General features: G+C 39.3%; 1 protein-coding gene and 1 non-coding gene across 3 annotated transcripts; both read left to right on the top strand.

Annotated features, from left to right (window-relative positions):
- Positions 1 to 1,805: 1,805 nt before the first annotated feature.
- Positions 1,806 to 17,101, top strand: atg9a (ATG9 autophagy related 9 homolog A (S. cerevisiae)). 2 transcript variants are annotated; one of them, XM_089004767.1, is made up of 20 exons: positions 1,806 to 2,085; positions 2,177 to 2,229; positions 3,596 to 3,750; positions 3,830 to 3,873; positions 4,996 to 5,060; positions 5,151 to 5,300; positions 6,509 to 6,650; positions 6,731 to 6,871; positions 7,613 to 7,733; positions 8,700 to 8,875; positions 8,959 to 9,081; positions 9,652 to 9,839; positions 9,942 to 10,095; positions 10,878 to 11,057; positions 12,070 to 12,309; positions 12,383 to 12,606; positions 13,602 to 13,719; positions 13,928 to 14,180; positions 15,137 to 15,285; positions 16,108 to 17,101. In XM_089004767.1, the coding sequence occupies exons 3-20, from the start codon at positions 3,648 to 3,650 to the stop codon at positions 16,114 to 16,116; spliced, it is 2,580 nt and encodes an 859-aa protein (XP_088860893.1). In that variant the 5' UTR covers positions 1,806 to 2,085; positions 2,177 to 2,229; positions 3,596 to 3,647; the 3' UTR covers positions 16,117 to 17,101. The 2 variants fall into 2 exon arrangements, with proteins under 2 accessions (XP_088860893.1, XP_088860894.1); XM_089004768.1 differs by having other exon boundaries at positions 1,807 to 2,085; positions 12,097 to 12,309.
- A 628-nt stretch (positions 17,102 to 17,729) lies between these two features.
- On the top strand, positions 17,730 to 17,802 carry trnak-uuu (transfer RNA lysine (anticodon UUU)). Its single transcript has one exon. It is a non-coding gene; the product is annotated as a tRNA-Lys (tRNA).
- Positions 17,803 to 17,921: the final 119 nt, after the last annotated feature.

The raw sequence follows: 17,921 nt of genomic DNA, 5'->3' as shown, positions 1-17,921 counted from the left end.
AATCGGCCGGTGACCGCCTGCAGCAGTTCACGCACTCCAACACACATACAGAACGCACATGCTCCATATCACATTGAAACAAGTGACACCAGGGATGGTTATGCTAACAAAGATATCAAAGATTTGAATCTCATTTACGGCTGCTCATTGGTTAAAAAAAATAAAATAAAAATTAGTGTGACGGATTTATTACATACAGTACAGTGAGACCTCAACTTCCGAACTTAATTGGTTCCCAGACAGAGTGTGTAAGGCGAAAAGTGTGTATCTCAAAAATAAATTTCCCATAGGAAACCATTAAAATGGGAATAATCCGTTCCCGGGTTTCTATAAAATATACTTTTCAACTAAATAAGCCTTAAAACTACACACAACATACCTTATTCTATGTATAATAAATGTGCTATTGTATTGTAATGAAAGAAATACACTGCATTGTATCATAAAGTCACTTTATTTACATTTGTGATGGTCATTGATGGCTTGATGTAATGGCGTTGGAGGTCGAAGGTCAAAGGGAATTGCTGTTTGGAAAGAGAGGCGCATTACATGAGGACTGTAATTAATTAATCTGTGCTGTAAAATAAAGTTTTATTTACCTTTTTGATGGTCGTTGATGGTTTATGGAAGGAGAGTCACCTTCCATAAGGACTGTTGGTAACTTAACCTCTGGTGCTGTTCGGTCGTGTGCTTCCGCCGAAGATCACTCCGCCAGCCGTGGTGGGTGTGTATTATGAAAATAGTGCTTATTATAAGGTTTAATTTTCATAAATTTGACGTTTGTAAGACAAAAAGTTTGTAAATTGAGGTGTTTGTAAATTGAGGTCTCACTGTATCTGAAAGGGTGCTAATCCCAATCTGGCCAATTTATATGACCCTGATCAGTATAATTAACAGGATTACATGAGTCCCTTTTAAGAATATTAAGAATATCTTTCTTTCTCTGTCTCTCTTTCTCTCTCTCTCTGAAAGGAGTAAATCAAGCAGTATACAAAAGCCCCAGATGTCCCACCACAAGCGTACAGGCACAACTCTAGTTAAATATTCAACAGAGCAACCAGGGTGACAGAAGGTGTGTTTGACTGTCTTAATCTTGGTAATGCATAGTCAGCTCATTCATTTTGTTTATTTGAGGGGCGGGTGGGCACAACTAGTACAAAATGGATGCAATTGCATATACTATAAGGTTTACATATTTGTTTCTGTGATCCGCAACTGTGGAAACAAACACGTGTGATGGCAAAGTGGCTCTATAGTACATTGGTTTACACAATAATCTAGGGTGGGTAAAGTATGTTTGGATCAATATGTTCTTTCACATTGTCCACTTTTATGGCATTATTTAGCCATTTATCCTGGATTTGATTGATTCAACTATTTGTATTCACTTGCATTTGTTAGTCTTTATCTTATGACCATTTCATTCATTTTCCTATCCACTTTATCCTCACATGGATATACTGTACATTTATTTTCATATATACATTTTGACTTCAGATTAAAATTATGTTACATTTTCATAATAAAAATATGACAATGGCTTTTTATTTTATTTTATTTTATTTTATTTTATTTTATTTTATTTTATTTTATTTTATTTTATTTTATTTTATTTTATTCAGCCCTAATACATACGACCACGAGGTGGCGGTAGTGCTTCATTGTTAAATGTTTACAATGGTCCCGTATATTTTAAAACCCGCCTCTACCTAAATATGATTGGCCACTGGTTAACAACCCCCTCAAAATACAGTTTTCCGATTGGCTTGCTCTGGCCGTCTGTCATTCCTTTGACGTACAGCGAGTCGCTTGCTAAAAACGAAAGCTAACTGCGGAAGAAAGCTAGCAGCAGAATACGAATACGAAAGCAAAATGCCCCCTTAACTGTTATTCCCGATGTCCAAATTCCCCCCTTTTTTTTGTAAGAAACCCAGAAATACAACTGCGTGAGTCTCGACAATCATCTTGTCCAAGGCGGGCCTTTTGGCTGTCAACCACAGCAACAACACCTAAACCAGTTTCGCAGCTCAACCTCGCCAATGGGCCGTTTGTTTACCTCCTCTTCGAAAAAGCGCGTCGTCAAAGGTCAGATACTTTTAACTTTTAATTGTCTCGACATATACTATACAATGAGTTGATTTTATATTTTTAATACGATATCTCCCTTTTCGTCTAGTTCGGAACGATGATTATCCAGAGCTGGAAGTGACGCCTTGTGCTGGAATGGAGGTGAGCTTGTCCAGTGGATATAAACAATCTCATCAGCAAAAGCCATTTCTTTGGGGAAAATATATCGATGTATGGTGAAACCTGAAGTGAATTTAAGTGTCAGTTTAGAATGCTTAACGCGGGAAGAAGAAAGAAAAAAGTCGGAGTGATAGCCCAATATTTTGTCTTATTTTTTTCCCTCCCTCATTGACGTTCACGACAAAGAAAATCTTAATATTGCTAAACGCCAGAAAACGTTATAAAATGAATGTGGATATCAGTACTTATGTCCACTCCAACTACTTAAAGGACAACAGACACCATTTTTCTGTTTCCTTACTGACATCAGAAAAACGTTTTATAGCATCTAAAATACCCAAAACACGCAGGCTGATATTTTTAGTCAAATGCAAAACACCAATAAAATGAGTTAGAGTGTCCCAAAAGTACTTCAAAATGACCCCGGAAATTGCGAGTTTCAGAAGTCCCGCCCCCTTGTTCATGACGTCACGCCAGGACGTCTTTGCCTTGCTCCAGAATCGAAACAATGGCTTCAGCTTCGGAGAAGATGCTTTCTTGTTACTCATCCAGTTATGAATATGATTCAAATAGTTCTGAAGAGGAAAGCATAAATGTTTGCAATCGATTAAAGAAGTCCTCCCGTATCAATTTGAGCCGTCAGGACTCCAATGTAGTGTCCCAGAAAATGCACAAGATGGCGCCCAAGCTGCGTTGGAAATGGGCTGATTTGTCTGCTGGGAATTTGTGTCAACTAGTATCAAATAGTAGTCTTGGTGCAACACGCAAAGATTCACCATCGCATTATTTATGTTTTCCTTCTAATTTCGGCATCAACACAAAGTTTTCAGACCAAACAAAGTACCCAAAATGCATTGTGTGTCGTTTTCTCGGTCAGGGGCGTTCTTTCAGTGACGTCACGTGGGGATCGTCATCAACTCGAAAACAAGACTTCCTGAATATTCAGCGCATGTCTTAAAACGTAAAATATTGCTATATGCGGTAGAATCTTTGTAAAATACGCTCAGTAGAAGTCATTTGAAGTGATTTTACAAATTATGGACACAACTTGTCCAGAGGCGTCGGTTGTCCTTTAAGTTTTAGTATAATTACAATGGACAGATGTTCATATCCGTTTTAGTGACACTTGGTTCTAGTTTTCCTACATTAACTGATTTTTGACAACAAAGCGTTTTAATATGTTCCTTTTACAAACATCACGACTACTTGACTTTTGAGATGCAATTTTCTCTTTGTAAACATGACAACTGTTCAGGCGGATGTGCTTCATACTGTTTCAAAATTAACCGATGTACCTTGCGTCATGTTTACTTCTTCTCCACCACCGACCTTGTTACCTGGGCTACAGTCAGTAGCGGCGGCGGCTGCAACGACACAACACTGACGCTGCCCTTCCCACAATGGCGCACTTCGACACGGAGTACCAGCGCCTCGAGGCGTCGTACAGCGACTCCCCGCCGGGCGAGGAGAACCTGCTGATGCACGTCCCCGAAGGCACTAAATGTAGGTGATGCATAATAAAGATAAATCGTGCAGTTCAAATTAATAAACTTAATGTGCTTTTTTCTTTTTTTTTTTGCAGCCCAGTGGCACCACATAGAAAACTTGGATCTGTTTTTTCAGAGAATATCCTTTTGAGCTAATGGGCCTCACTTCACTCGATGTTGATGATCCCAGTAGAGGTCTTAAATAAAATGTATATCTCAATCCTGGTAAATTTATATCTCTAAAAATGTATATTCCAATTTAGTACGGTGATACCTTGGCTTACGAACTTAATTGGTTCCCAGACAGAGTGTGTAAGGTGAAAAGTGTGTATCCCAAAAATTAATTTACCATAGGAAACCATTAAATTGAGAATAATCCGTTCCTAGGTCCCCATAAAACATCATTTTCTACTTTCTAATTTTCTAAGCCTTAAAACTACACAAAATATACCTTATTTTATGTATAATAAATGTGCTATGGTATTATAATTAAAGAAATAACTATAATAAAGTCGTTTTATTTACCTTTGTGATGGTCGTTGATGGCTTGGTGGAATGGAGTGGCCAGTTTCCTCAGCATTAAACACTTGATGTGGAACGTAACCTTCTTCTTTCACCATCTTGAGGAATGATCCCTTGTAGGTGCTTTATCTGCGATAATTTTCCCTAATTCCTCATCAATTGTGTTCTGTTTAGCTGGGTTGATAGCTTTTTGCATCAAGTGTACAGATGGCTTGTGCGGGTTCTTTGTGGAGCCTGATTGATGGGATATTTTAACCTTGCAGTCTACAGAACTATCAAAGTTGAAACTCTCACTGTCGTTTGCCTGTCTCTTTAATGTTTAAACCACCTCCCCTCACTGCTGCATTCTTGACCAATCACGTGGCTTTAACCGAAGACTGGGGGCGAGGAATAAAAACAGTCGGCTGCCATTTTGTTGTGAAAAGAACGGGCTCGTTCGCGAACGACACATCACTCATTGAGGCAGCTCCGTGTGCATCCCGAAAAAAGTTTGTATGCCAAGGTAAAATGTTCATAAATTTAACATTCGTAAACCGAAAAGTTAGTAAGCCAAGGGGTTCGTAAACCGAGGTATCACTGTACTGTATTTTTACTTTATTTATGTTTTTAGATTCACACAAAAAAAAAGGGAATAACTACCACCTTACTTCTAATTCAGTAACTTTTGAAACAGCGTGAAATCAACAAATAACATGCTGGAAGGAATATCCGATTCAGATTTTCCTTATCGTATTTTTACGTCTATAATTTGCATCAGAAGAATGGATTCACGTGTATGCTTTTGGGAGAGATCTTCGAGCTGGTGTACGCCATACAATCGAAAATCGTTTCAAGTATTTTTCTTAATATTCACCGTTTAATCGCCTATTTTTGGATGCTGTGTTACCTTTGCAGTCAGTTGGTGTTCGTGGTGGGCTTCACCGTGTTCCTTGCCAACTGTGTCGACTACGACATCCTCTTTGCCAACAAGTTTGTCAACCACACGGATTCCTCCAAGGTCACCCTGCCTGATGCTTTTGTGCCTGTGGATGTCTGCAGCGCACGGTAAGGCTGCCTGCCCGTTTAATCCATATTATCGGCTATTTACGTTTATTTGAAATTATTGTAAAAAAAAAAGATAAGTCACGGTTAGTTGCTATTTTTAGCAATTTCTCTGACCGCTTTAGCAACTGTTTTTCCAAAAGCATCACGTGGCATGTTCTCATTAAAAACAATATTTTTTGTACCCATTTTATGATGCAACGCGCTATTTAATGACATAAACTTTCATACTTAAGTATGACATTGTTGACCCAACTTAACTCATTCACTGCCAGACATGTGCAAATGTGTCCACTCCAGTACCAGGGTTTTTGTCATTGTCATTTGAATTCCAGCACCCATAGAATATTGAGTTTTAGGACTACATACACATTCAATATATCATTAAAAACATTAGACGCTCTTCTTTCATCAGAAAAAAAGTGTCAATTCCCAAGTTATATGGGTCTGGAGTTATCTGAGCTTGAAATGGGAGCGGCTGTACAAAATACAATACATACATACGACATATTAATTTATATAGCGCTTTAACAACAGCTGAAGCTGTAACAGAGCGCTAACATGGAAAAAAGGGGAATGCTTCCCCCTTGTGGAAGGGAAAAAAACATTTCCAGAGGTCTGGACAGCGCTTTATCGGCACCCACGCATGTAAAAAAAAAACAACAACAACAAATTCGGGAATGACGCTCTCAGTCACATTTTCAATTCCCGAATAAATTTGTGAATGGCAGTGAATGAGTTAAGCACATTTATTTTATTTATTTATTTATTTATTTATTCATTTATGTATGTATTTATTTATTTGTAAGTATTTGTTTTTATTTATTTATATTTTATCTATGTATATTTATTTATTTATTCATTTATGTATTTATTTATTTGTAAGTATTTGTTTTTATTTATTTACATTTTATCTATGTATATTTATTTATTTATTTATTTATTTATGTATTCATTTATGTATTTATTTATTTTTTTGTAAGTATTTGTTTTTATTTATTTATATTTTATCTATGTATATTTATTTATTTAGTCATTTAGTTATTTATTTCTTTGTTGATTGTAGTTTATGCCACCGTCCTCATTTGCAGTAGCGTAAATATGGCAAATTTCTTGAACATACAGTCTTGGTTATTAAAATACGATGGTATTTGTTGACAATTCTGTACAAAAAAAACAGCACGAGTGACATTCATCAATTGTCCCCGCAGCATAAGAGACAACGCCTTTGTCATCTTTGTGCTGATGATCTCCGGTGTGTTTTGGCTCCATCGCCTGGTAAAATTCATCTACAACGTGTGTTGCTACTGGGAGATCCGATCCTTCTACATTCATGCCCTGAAGATGACAATGGTGAGATGAGCCATCTTATCATTAATATCATTAGAATGAATGGATTAATAAATAAATCCATTTACTTGTGGTTTTATTAGTCAGAGCTGCCGTACGCAACATGGCAGGAGGTTCAGGCCAAGATTGTGGAGATCCAAAAGGAGCATCAGATCTGCATTCATAAGAAAGAGCTAACGGAGCTTGACATTTACCACCGCATCCTCCGCTTCAAAAACTATATGGTGTGCATACTACCATCCTGCCGCATTGTTATTTACCATATTTTCCGGTGTATAATGCGCACCCAAAAACCTTAATTTTCTTTAAAATACTACCCTGCGCCTTATATGTGAAGTCATATTGAGTCACAACAAGTCTGGCAACGACTGTCAGCAGCCACTGACTCCATATTTTTGTCATAATTATTTTCATTGAACCATATTCACCTTTAAATTGTTTTCTACTATAATTACCACATGTTAAATGTGCCATATATGAAGGAAAACCTTTACATTTTCATATATTATAATATATAAATGATACATTATATTTGGAAAACTTTTTTCATTCATTGAAGGTGCGCCTTGTATGCCGAAAAATACAGTAATTTCAATTAAATATTGTTTTTATTATTATTTTCAATGAACAATAGTCACCTTTAAATTATATTCTACTATTTACTAAATTTTAAAATGTGCTTTATATTTGGAAAACTTTTTTTCATTCATTGAAGGTGCGCCTTGTATATGGAAAAAAAATGAAAATACACCATTCATTGGGGGTGCGCCTTATACACTCAAACATACAAAAACACCTTTAAAGGACAACCGACACAATTTTTCGGTTTCCTAACTGACATCAGAGAAACGTTTTATAGCATCTAAAATACGCCTTATAATTCGGTGCGCCTTATACACCAGAAAATACAGTAATCTAATGAAGCGTCTTGTAAACTCAAGACAATTTTGCTGTCCCGTCCGCAGGTTGCCATGGTGAATAAATCTCTGCTTCCTGTGCGTTTTCGACTTCCTCTACTTGGAGATGTTGTGTTCTTTACACGGGGCCTCAAATATAACTTTGAGCTCATCTTCTTTTGGGGTCCAGGTGTGTACCTTTATATTTTTTGCATGTTGTCATGATGTCTTGTATGTTATATTGTGAGGGAAAAAATACTTTTTAAAATGTTCCATCACGTCACTGCATTTTGCTGTGCTTGTTTGGTCTGAAAACGTCATGTTGCACCAAAAAGAGCCAGAAGAGGGCGACCAAGCTCCATATAAGGAATTTATCAGCCTGTGGAAATGGGCTGATTCATTCCTCACACGGAGCTTTGTCGCCATTTTCTGCCTCTTTTCTGGGACGCTACATTGCAGTCCAGATGCCTCAAAATGACACGGAAGGACTTCTTTAATCATTTGCAAACGTGTGCTTTCCTCTTCAGAAATATTTGATATATGATGTCTTGTATGTTATATTGTGAGGGAAAAAATACTTTTTAAAATGTTGCATCCACTGCTATCCAAATGAGCCCAAATAGTATAATTTGTTTAACTCATTCACTGCCTGACAATGTGCAAAAATGTGTCCACTCCGTTGCCAGGGTTTTTGTCATTTTCACTCAAATTGTTATACCCACAAAATATTTAGTTTTAGGACTGCATAAACATTCAATGCAGAGTAAGAAACCTTAGACTCTCTTCTTTCATAAAAAAGAGTTAATTCCTAAGTTATATGGGTGCCGAGTTATCTGAGCTTGAAATGGGGGCGGCTGTCCAAAATACAATATAAAACATTTATATTTAACAAAGCCTAGCGCAAAAGCCCTCTAGCTTGTGGAAGGGAAAAACAGAGTTCTAGCTTATTTGGTTTGAAAGTTATATGCAGTGAAAGTGGGGGTGGTTTGTACAAACCTCATGGGAGGGTAAAAACATTGCCAGAGGTCTGACCAGAGCTTGATTTGCCCCCACAAACAAATTCTGGAATGGTGCTCCACGTCATACATTTCAATTCCTGAATAAATTGTGGAATGGCAGTGAATGAGTTAATTTCGGTTTCGTTTCCCTCCTACAGGCTCTCTCTTTGAAAACGAGTGGAGCCTCAAGCCCGAGTATAAAAGAGGCGGCAACCGTCTGGAATTGGCCGACAGACTGGCATCACGGATCCTGTGGATCGGCGTCGCCAACCTCCTCCTATGTCCCGTTATCCTCGTGTGGCAGATTCTCTATGCCTTCTTTAGCTACACGGAGGTACGGCTTTTCGCACACTCATTGCAAGGACACTCATCAATGATTTTGATCGACTTTGACCCTGTATGTGTTTGTATCTCAAGGTGATCAAACGAGAGCCCGGTTCTCTCGGCGCACGATGCTGGTCTCTGTACGGACGATGCTACCTGCGCCACTTCAATGAGTTGGACCACGAGTTAATGTCGAGGCTTAGCAAAGGCTACAAGGTAAGTCGGGTGTCTTGGCGACGCATTAAAGGACAACCGACGTCTCCGGGCAAGTTGTGTCCATAATTTGTAAAATGGCTTCAAATGACTTCGACTGAGCGTATTTTACAAAGATTCCACCGCATGTAGCTATATTTTATGTTTTAAGACTCACGCTGAATATTCCAGAAGTCTTGTTTTTGAGTTGGTGACGAGTTCGTATGTGACGTCACTGAAGGAACGCCCCTGACAGAAAAAAAGGACACATTGTAGCAGTCCTTCCATCACATCAATGCATTTTGCTGTGCTTGTGTGGTCTGAAAACGTCATGTTGCACCAAAAAGAGCCAGAAGAGGGTGACCAAGCTCCATATTAGGAATTTATCAGCCTGTGGAAACAGGCTGATTAATTCCTCACAGGGGCTCGGTGGCCATTTTCTGCCTCTTTTCTGGGACGCTACAATTTTTTTTGACCCTCCGCCCGATAAAATTTTGACTCTGTTTTCATTCATCGCGGCAGCACTTCATCATCGATGTAACCTTTTGTTGTATAACATTCACCTTCTACCTCCCGTTCCTATTTTACACGCAGGCCGCCTCCAAATACATGAACTGTTTCCTGTCACCTCTGCTGACTGTGGTAGCCAAGAATGTCGCTTTTTTCGCCGGTTCCGTCCTTGCTGTGCTGATCGCCTTAACCATCTACGATGAGGACGTGCTCGCAGTGGAGCACGTTCTGTCATCAATCACGCTGTTGGGAGTGTGCATCACAGTATGCAGGTCGGGACTGCGCTACATTTAGCCGCAAAGTTATCTTCAATTTAATGTCGTTTATAAAAAAAAAAAAAAAATCAATGATATGGATTTCTGCTTTGTCCGCAGGTCGTTCATCCCTGATAAACATATGGTGTTTTGTCCCGAGCAGCTCTTACGAGTCATCCTGGCTCATATTCATTACATGCCCGACCATTGGCAGGGTAACGCGCACAGATATGAGACAAGAGACCAGTTCTCACAGGTCTTCCAGTACAAAGCCGTAAGTATGAAATCCAAAACCGGATTAAATATTATAATTTATACACAGAGTGGGCATACTTTGGTGCTTCTTTATGGTCACATGTGAGCTGGTCTATCGCAGCGGATGATCGGAAAGACTTGGTAGACCCACGATTGGTCGCCAGTCAATAAAAAGGCACAAAGAGGCATTCACATTCACCCCAATATGCAATATTAAGTGCAATGTGAACGTAGCATGCATGTTTTTGGAATTATGGAAGTAAACTCCACCAGATTAACTCATTCACTGCCATTCACGAATGTTTTGGGAATTGAAATAATGACAGAGCGCTATCTGTTTGCTCAGATTTAGTTTTTTTCTTGTTTGGGTACCCATAAAGTGCTGGCCATGGCCTCTGGCAATTTGTTTTCTTTTTCCACACGGGGGCAGCATTTCCCTTTTGTCCATGTTTTGCGTTTTTTTACCAGCTTCAGCTGTCGTTAAAGTGCGATATAAACAAATATGTATGTATTGCATTGTATTTTGGACAGCCGCCCCCATTTCACGCTCATATAACTCCTGACCCATATAATTTAGGAATTAACGAGATATTTCCGATGAAAGAAGAGAGTCTAAGGTTTCTTAGGCTGCATTGAATTATTGTTGTCCTAAAACTCAATACTCTGTGGGTCCTGGACTTCGAATGACAATGACAAAAACCCTGGCAATGGAATTGACACATCGTCTGGCAGTGAATGAGTTAAAGAACGACGCAAGCTGGTCATTTTATCTTTGTGTGTTTTTTTTTTTCTTTCCAAAAGGTGTTCATACTAGAGGAGCTGCTGAGCCCGGTCGTGACTCCCATCATCCTCATCTTCTGCCTGAGGAGGAAGTCGTTGGAAATCATTGACTTCTTCCGAAATTTCACTGTGGAAGTCGTGGGTGTGGGAGATACTTGTTCCTTTGCGCAGATGGACATCAGGCAACACGGGCACCCTGCGGTAAGGATCATTTGACTTTATTTACTGATTAAATGTTGTACATTGTGCATATACGTTGTTAGATTTAAGAATTGTATTTTTTTACCCCCGTATTTTCCAGTGTATAAGGCGCACCAGACTATCAATGAATGATGTACAGTAAAGTCTCGTTATATCGATATCGGATATATCGATAGTCCCGGTTATATCGATACTATTTCTATGCACGCACGGAGAAAATTACATGCAAACAGGGTCGGATATATCGATAGGCCCGGTTATATCGATATTTTTTCGGACTCCCTTGAATATCGATATAACGAGACTTTACTGTATTTTCAAAAATTTTCCATCTATAAGGTGCACCACATTAGAAGTTTACCTAATGCACCAATTTCCCCCCCACATTATCCGCTAAGGGGAATCTAGACAAAACAGTCAAATTTCCCCATTATTTCCATTTTTTTGTCGTCGAACATGAAAATAGAAAATGCAGAATAGCTATCTAGGTAGCTATCGATTAGCTATCTATTAGCTAGATAGCTAGTTTTCTATCTACACTGTATGTGAGTTATTCGGGGTTGAGTGAAAGCTGGCACATGTGGCTGCCGCTGCTCACTCAGAGAAATAAATGTATCCTGTGACTGTAAAGTGACCATGAGAGTTTATAATTTACGTATTATTATTATAATGTGTGATACTTTCTCAATTTGTATGAGCTCAAAAATATTCCAGGATTTAATCAGAGTTTATCACAATACAATAATAAATATAATTTTCAGAGATTACACAAATCAGGAAATATAATTCACATTAGTCTGTGATTCAGATATTTTTCGGCCAGCAGAGAAGGCCTTGCAGGCCCTGACGGCCCATCACTGGAAAATACGGTATTATATTTGTGGAGTATTTGTGCTATATGCAAAATATTAACCTGACTGTACTTTCTAACCATATCACGGATTTTTAAATCCTATGTATCCAAATTTTATATAACGAGTGATTTTTGTTTTGTTTTGTTTTGTTTTGTGAGTCCAAAAATCCGTCTCTGCCTCCACAGTGGATGTCCGAGGGGAAAACGGAAGCGTCCATCTATCAGCAAGCAGAAGACGGGAAGACAGAGTTGTCCCTGATGCACTTTGCCATCACCAACCCACAATGGCAACCTCCTCGCGAGACCACTCATTTCATCAGCCAGCTGAAGGAGAGAGTTCAACGAGAAGCCACCGGCGCCCCCCCAGACACTCATCCCCTCTCGTTCTCCGAATCCGAAGTATGTGACCCCACGTCAGCATCGCTGTGTTGACAAGCCCCATCGCTGATTTTTATCATTCCCCCCCTTTTAGCCGAGGAGCCTGATTGCCAATCTTCTGGCGGCGCCGTCCACTCTGGCTTCCGTTCATTTCAATGGTTCATCGAGCGGTCACGCGGTGGCGGCCAGTGATGCGGTGGCTGCCTTGCGCTCGCTTTCCCCGATCAGCAGCAGTGTTCCCCTCAGGGGCAGCTTTAGTGCTGCTTACAGAACCGCCGGGCACGCCTCCACCGTGAACAGAACCATGGCTGGCTCCGGGTATGAGATATGACTCATAATATGACAGCAAATATTGTACAGTGAGACCTCAACTTACGAACTTAATTGGCTCCCAAACAGTGTCTGTAAGGCGAAAAGTGTGTATCTCAAAAAAGTAATTCCCATAGGAAACCATTAAAATGGGAATAATCCGTTCCCGGGTTTCCATAAAATATACTTTTCAACTAAATAAGCCTTAAAACTACACACATCATACCTTATTCTATGTATAATACATGTGCTATTCTATTGTAATGAAAGAAATACACTGCATTGTATCATAAAGTCACTTGGCGTTGGAGGTCGAAGGTCAAAGGGAATTGCTGTTTGGAAAGAGAGGCGCATTACATGACGACTGTAATTAAAGAAATAAACTGTGCTGTAAAATAAAGTTTTATTTACCTTTTTGATGGTCGTTGATAGCTTATGGAAGGAGAGTCACCTTCCATAAGGACTGTTGGTAACTTAACCTCTGGTGCTGTTCGGTCGTGTGCTTCCGCCGAAGATCACTCCGCCAGCCGTGGTGGGTGTGTATTATGAAAAGAGTGCTTATTATAAGGTTTAATTTTCATAAATTTGACGTTTGTAAGACAAAAAGTTTGTAAGTCGAGGTGTTTGTAAGTTGAGGTCTCACTGTATTTGCCATTCTGCAATTGTAAATTAATCAATTGATAGTATTTTCTTAAGAATATTATAATAACACATTGTAGTTATGGTTTCCTCTCGAGGGCCGTTATGAATTTGGGGAACCCATTAGAATGTTTAAATCCCTTCAGATATTACATATAGAGCACACAGCAAATTAATGAATAACTCGTTTTCAAATCTGAAGTCAAGAAAAATGACTTTTATTATGGTTGACATCCAAAAATATGAAATTTTGGCTCAGATTTTATCAATCATCATGGAATTTAACAAGTTTGAATTGCTTTCGCGGGCCGAAAAAAATGATGTGGCGGGCTTATTTAAAACTTCCACGTCTTTCTTCCCAAAAGGACGGATGCGCGAACGATGAGTTCGGGGAGCAGTGCATGGGAAGCTCAACTCACCAGTTTGGTCTTGTCAGAATACGCCACCACACAGATGAGCATCCATGCCCTTTACATACATGAGGTAAGTGGAGGTGTCCTTGAACCTTCTCATTTTTTTTTTGTCCGCCTACTATCCATGTTTTCATATTTGGACCTTAATGAGAACATTTTCAAACCACAAAGTCCAGCCTGCCCGTTAACATCATCTCGACCCTGCACCATCCATTCCACAACCCCACCCGGAAGTCAATATAAATTCCTTTTTCCAAACATCTGCTTTTTTCGCTCAGTTGCACAAACAGCAGTCCCGCGCCGATTCGCTCTCCCGCCACACGTGGCACAGGCAGGATAGCGACGAGAGTAGCGACAGCATCCCAGATGAGGTGAAAAGCGTATCCGGATCTCGCTACAAACACTTCCCACGCTCGCAGACCTTTCCTACGACGGTGCCCAGTCCTACTGCCATCCCCTCTTCGGCTTCCGAAGGCTCCGCTGCATCGGAGTCGTCGCGGCAGGGTGGCGGCAACCAGCGAGCACACAGCGGTAACTAACATGACACTTAGGAGGACAGGAGGGCGGGGAGCATACAAATACAGTGATACCTCGGTTTACGAACCCCTTGGCTTACAAACTTTTCATTTTACGAACGTTGAATTTATGAACATTTTTCCTTGCCATACAAACTTTTTTTGGGATGCACACGGAGCGCCACGATGAGTGATGTGTGGTTTGCGAACTAGCCCGTTCCCCTAACGACAAAATGGCAGCCAACTGTTTTTGTCCTCTATTCCCCGCCCCCAGTCTTCGGTTAAAGCCACGTGATTGGTCAAGAACGCAGCAGTGAGGGGGTGGCGGTTAGAGAAAGAAAGAGTGAGGCGGTTAAACATTAAAGAGGCAGACGACAGAGAGAAAATAAGAACATGGATAGAAAACTGAAATTTGGACTCATTTCAACTTTGATAGTTCAAAGGCAGAGTGTGGACTGCAAGGTTAAAATATCCCATCAATCAGGCTCCACAAATAACCCGCACAAGCCATCTGTACACTGTCATTCCTCAAGATGGTGAAAGAAGAAGGCTACGTTCATCATCAAGTGTTTAATGCTGATGAAACCGGCCACTCCATTCCATCAAGCCATCACTGACCATCACAAAGGTAAATAAAACGACTTTATTATACAGTACGGTTTATTTATTTAATTATAATACAATAGCTCATTTATTATACATAAAATAAGGTGCATTTTGTGTAGTTTTAAGGCTTAGAAAGTAGAAAATTATGTTTTATGGGGACCTGGGAACGGATTATTCTCATTTTAACGGTTTCCTATGGGAAATAAATTTTTGGGATACACACTTTTCGCCTTACACACTCTGTCTAGGAACCAATTAAGTTTGTAAGCCAAGGTATCACTGTATGTACAAATGTAACACACAAATGTTCATTGTCTGCTAAAAACATCCACTGAAATATTTGAACATGTAAATTACCCTCCACAGATTCTTTCTGTACCGGAGGGAAAGTGACCAGGTACGCCCGTGTGCCGATGGGTGGCTGGGCAGAAGAGTCGCACCAATCGGCACCACGCCGCCACGAGTCACTACCGGAGGAGAGTTCTGAGGACGAGATGCCGCCGCACGTACACAAGGTAGTTTTGAAGTCCAGGGGGGTGTGTGTGTTAAATACAGTGATACCTCGGTTTTCAACCATAATCCGTTCCACAAACCTGTTGAGAGAATGTCAGAAAAACGTCAGAAAAATGTGTTCAAAAACCAAAACATCTCTTTCCATTATAATCTATGAATTTTTTTTTTAATCCGTCCCAAGTCTTGAAAAGTTAGTTAAAATCAGAATTCTGAGTTAAAGGTCAGAATTCTGAGTTAAAAGTCGGAATTCTGAGTTAAAAGTCGGAAGTGACATATAAAGAAGTGACATAAGGAAGTGACATATAAGGAAGTGGTGTATAAGGAAGTGCCATATAATGAAGTGATATATGAGGAAGTGACGTATAAGGAAGTGGCGTATAAGGAAGTGGCGTATAAGGAAGTGACGTAGACGGAAGTGGCGTATAAGGAGTAACATATAAGTAAGTGGCATGTAAGGAAGTGGCATATAAGTAAGTGACGTATAAGGAAGTGACATAAGGAAGTCGTGTATAGGGAAGTGCCGTATAAGGAAGTGCCGTATAAGGGAGTGACGTATACGGAATGGCATATGAGGAAGTGACATAGGGAAGCGCAAGGGAGTCAAGTGGTGCATTCAAGTACGCTCAGTTTGGTTGAGAACTGAATTTCATTTGTATACCCAGGCATAAAAAAATACATTTTTGGTTGAAACCCGAATTGGACGAGAACCGAGACGTTTGAAAACCTTGGTTTGACTGTATTTTTCAAAGTAATGAATTGTGTTGTAATTTTATGAACACTGAATAATCCCAAATAAATTGACATTTCTGTTTCCATTCTTTCAGATTTGTTGACTACATCCGATCACCCAATGAATATCTTCCCTTCAAAGAGATTTCAAAACACCATCTTTGTTTTGGGATCTTTCTCCTGGATTGATGCAAGGAATAATTGCTATGAATGGAACCCAAATTGATTATTGGTCATTGGAATGCTCATGAAGGCCTGAATACCTGAATAATAACGTTCCTGTGATTGTAATATTTATTTTTCAGACACTAAAGGGAAATCATGTTCTTTTAATGAATGAGAATATACACTACTCGCAAAGAATTGAGGATTCAAATTTCAGATAAACCCAAAATGCACTCAAACCTCTACAAACGAACTTAATTAGACTTTTATGCACATGTCCAACTGTTTACCGAGCGTTTCTGTCATTTTTCAACTCTTTGTTGCCCGACAAGGAGCAATGCACAATGGGTTGTTTGATCCATCAATGAATGGACCCATACGTTTTGTGGATCAATGTGAATTGACTTTTAAATTGGCGCCTTCTTGTTCACAATATGACATTAGGAGACCACTTCCACCACGCCGGACAGTGATTTTCTTTTCTTGGGGGGGGGGGGGTAATTTTAATGTATGTACAGTATACCATTACTATGTGAGCTGACTCAAGCTTGTAGATTGAGCAGTCAACAACACCATGCACACTTTGCATTACATAGTTCTGTGCTTAATAAAAAAAAATAAAGGGATGTGTTATGAAAAAAAAAGGGTTTTTTGCAGCGACCATCTGAACTTGCAAAAGTACTGGACATAGGTGAACCCTCCTAGACAATTCATGGTAGAACCAGAGAAGAACTGTTCATCCATCATCGTAAAATCACCATGACTGGAAATGTGATGTATTTCACAATTCTTGATGCACTTTAATAACTTGGTGTAGCTTTACTTTGGTTGTTTGCATGTGTCGCCTGAACGTTTACGTTTTAAAAAGGTTTTGTTAAGTTTTCATGAAAGGGATGTGCCATAAATTAAAAGGTTTCTTCAGCCGTCATCTGTACTTCTTTGAAGGTGTCGGACGTTTCGCTTCTCATCCAAGAAACTTCGTCAGCAAACTAAAGTCTTACTGGTAGTACAGGCCATATATATATATATATATCTATATATATATACAGTAAAGTCTCGTTATATCGATATTCTCGGGAGTCCGAAAAATATCGATATAACCAGGACTATCGATATATCCGACCCTGCGCGCATGTAATTTTCTCCTTGCGTGCATAGAAATAGTATCGTAATAAGCGGTACTATCGATATAACTGATATCGATATAACGAGACTTTACTGTATATATATATATATATATATATATATATATATATATATATATATATATATATATATATATATATATATATATATATATATATATGATATGTTTAAACTACCAGTAAGACTGATCCTGATGGTTCAAGTACATAGCCTTTTTTGTTGTTTATAGTTCTTGTAAAATACACATTTGTACAGAAGTAAATTCAGACATTAAATTGACGTAATCGTCGCTATGTGTCTTTTTTCTTGTCTGCAAGGAACCGAAATGATTGATTACATTAGTGTAATTTATCGGCTGAAGTTGGAGGTTCCCTTTATAAATATATGTCCACAAAGTCACCGCAGAGCCCGGATAGCTCAGTCGGTAGAGCATCAGACTTTTAATCTGAGGGTCCAGGGTTCAAGTCCCTGTTCGGGCGAGTCTTTTTTTTTAACCGATTCACGTAGAAAAATACAGATTTCCCGAGAGTCATTTCCACTTCGGTCAACTATTTACGTGGCTAAAGTGACGTGAATGACACAATTTTACTTATTGCTA

The sequence above is a fragment of the Hippocampus bargibanti genome, linkage group LG09, assembly GCF_051943395.1.
Source record: "Hippocampus bargibanti isolate YZ-2025 linkage group LG09, ASM5194339v1, whole genome shotgun sequence".
Classification (NCBI taxonomy): Eukaryota; Metazoa; Chordata; class Actinopteri; order Syngnathiformes; family Syngnathidae; genus Hippocampus; species Hippocampus bargibanti.
Note: the sequence above shows the minus strand (reverse complement) of the source record. Positions and strands in the feature narration are given on the sequence as shown.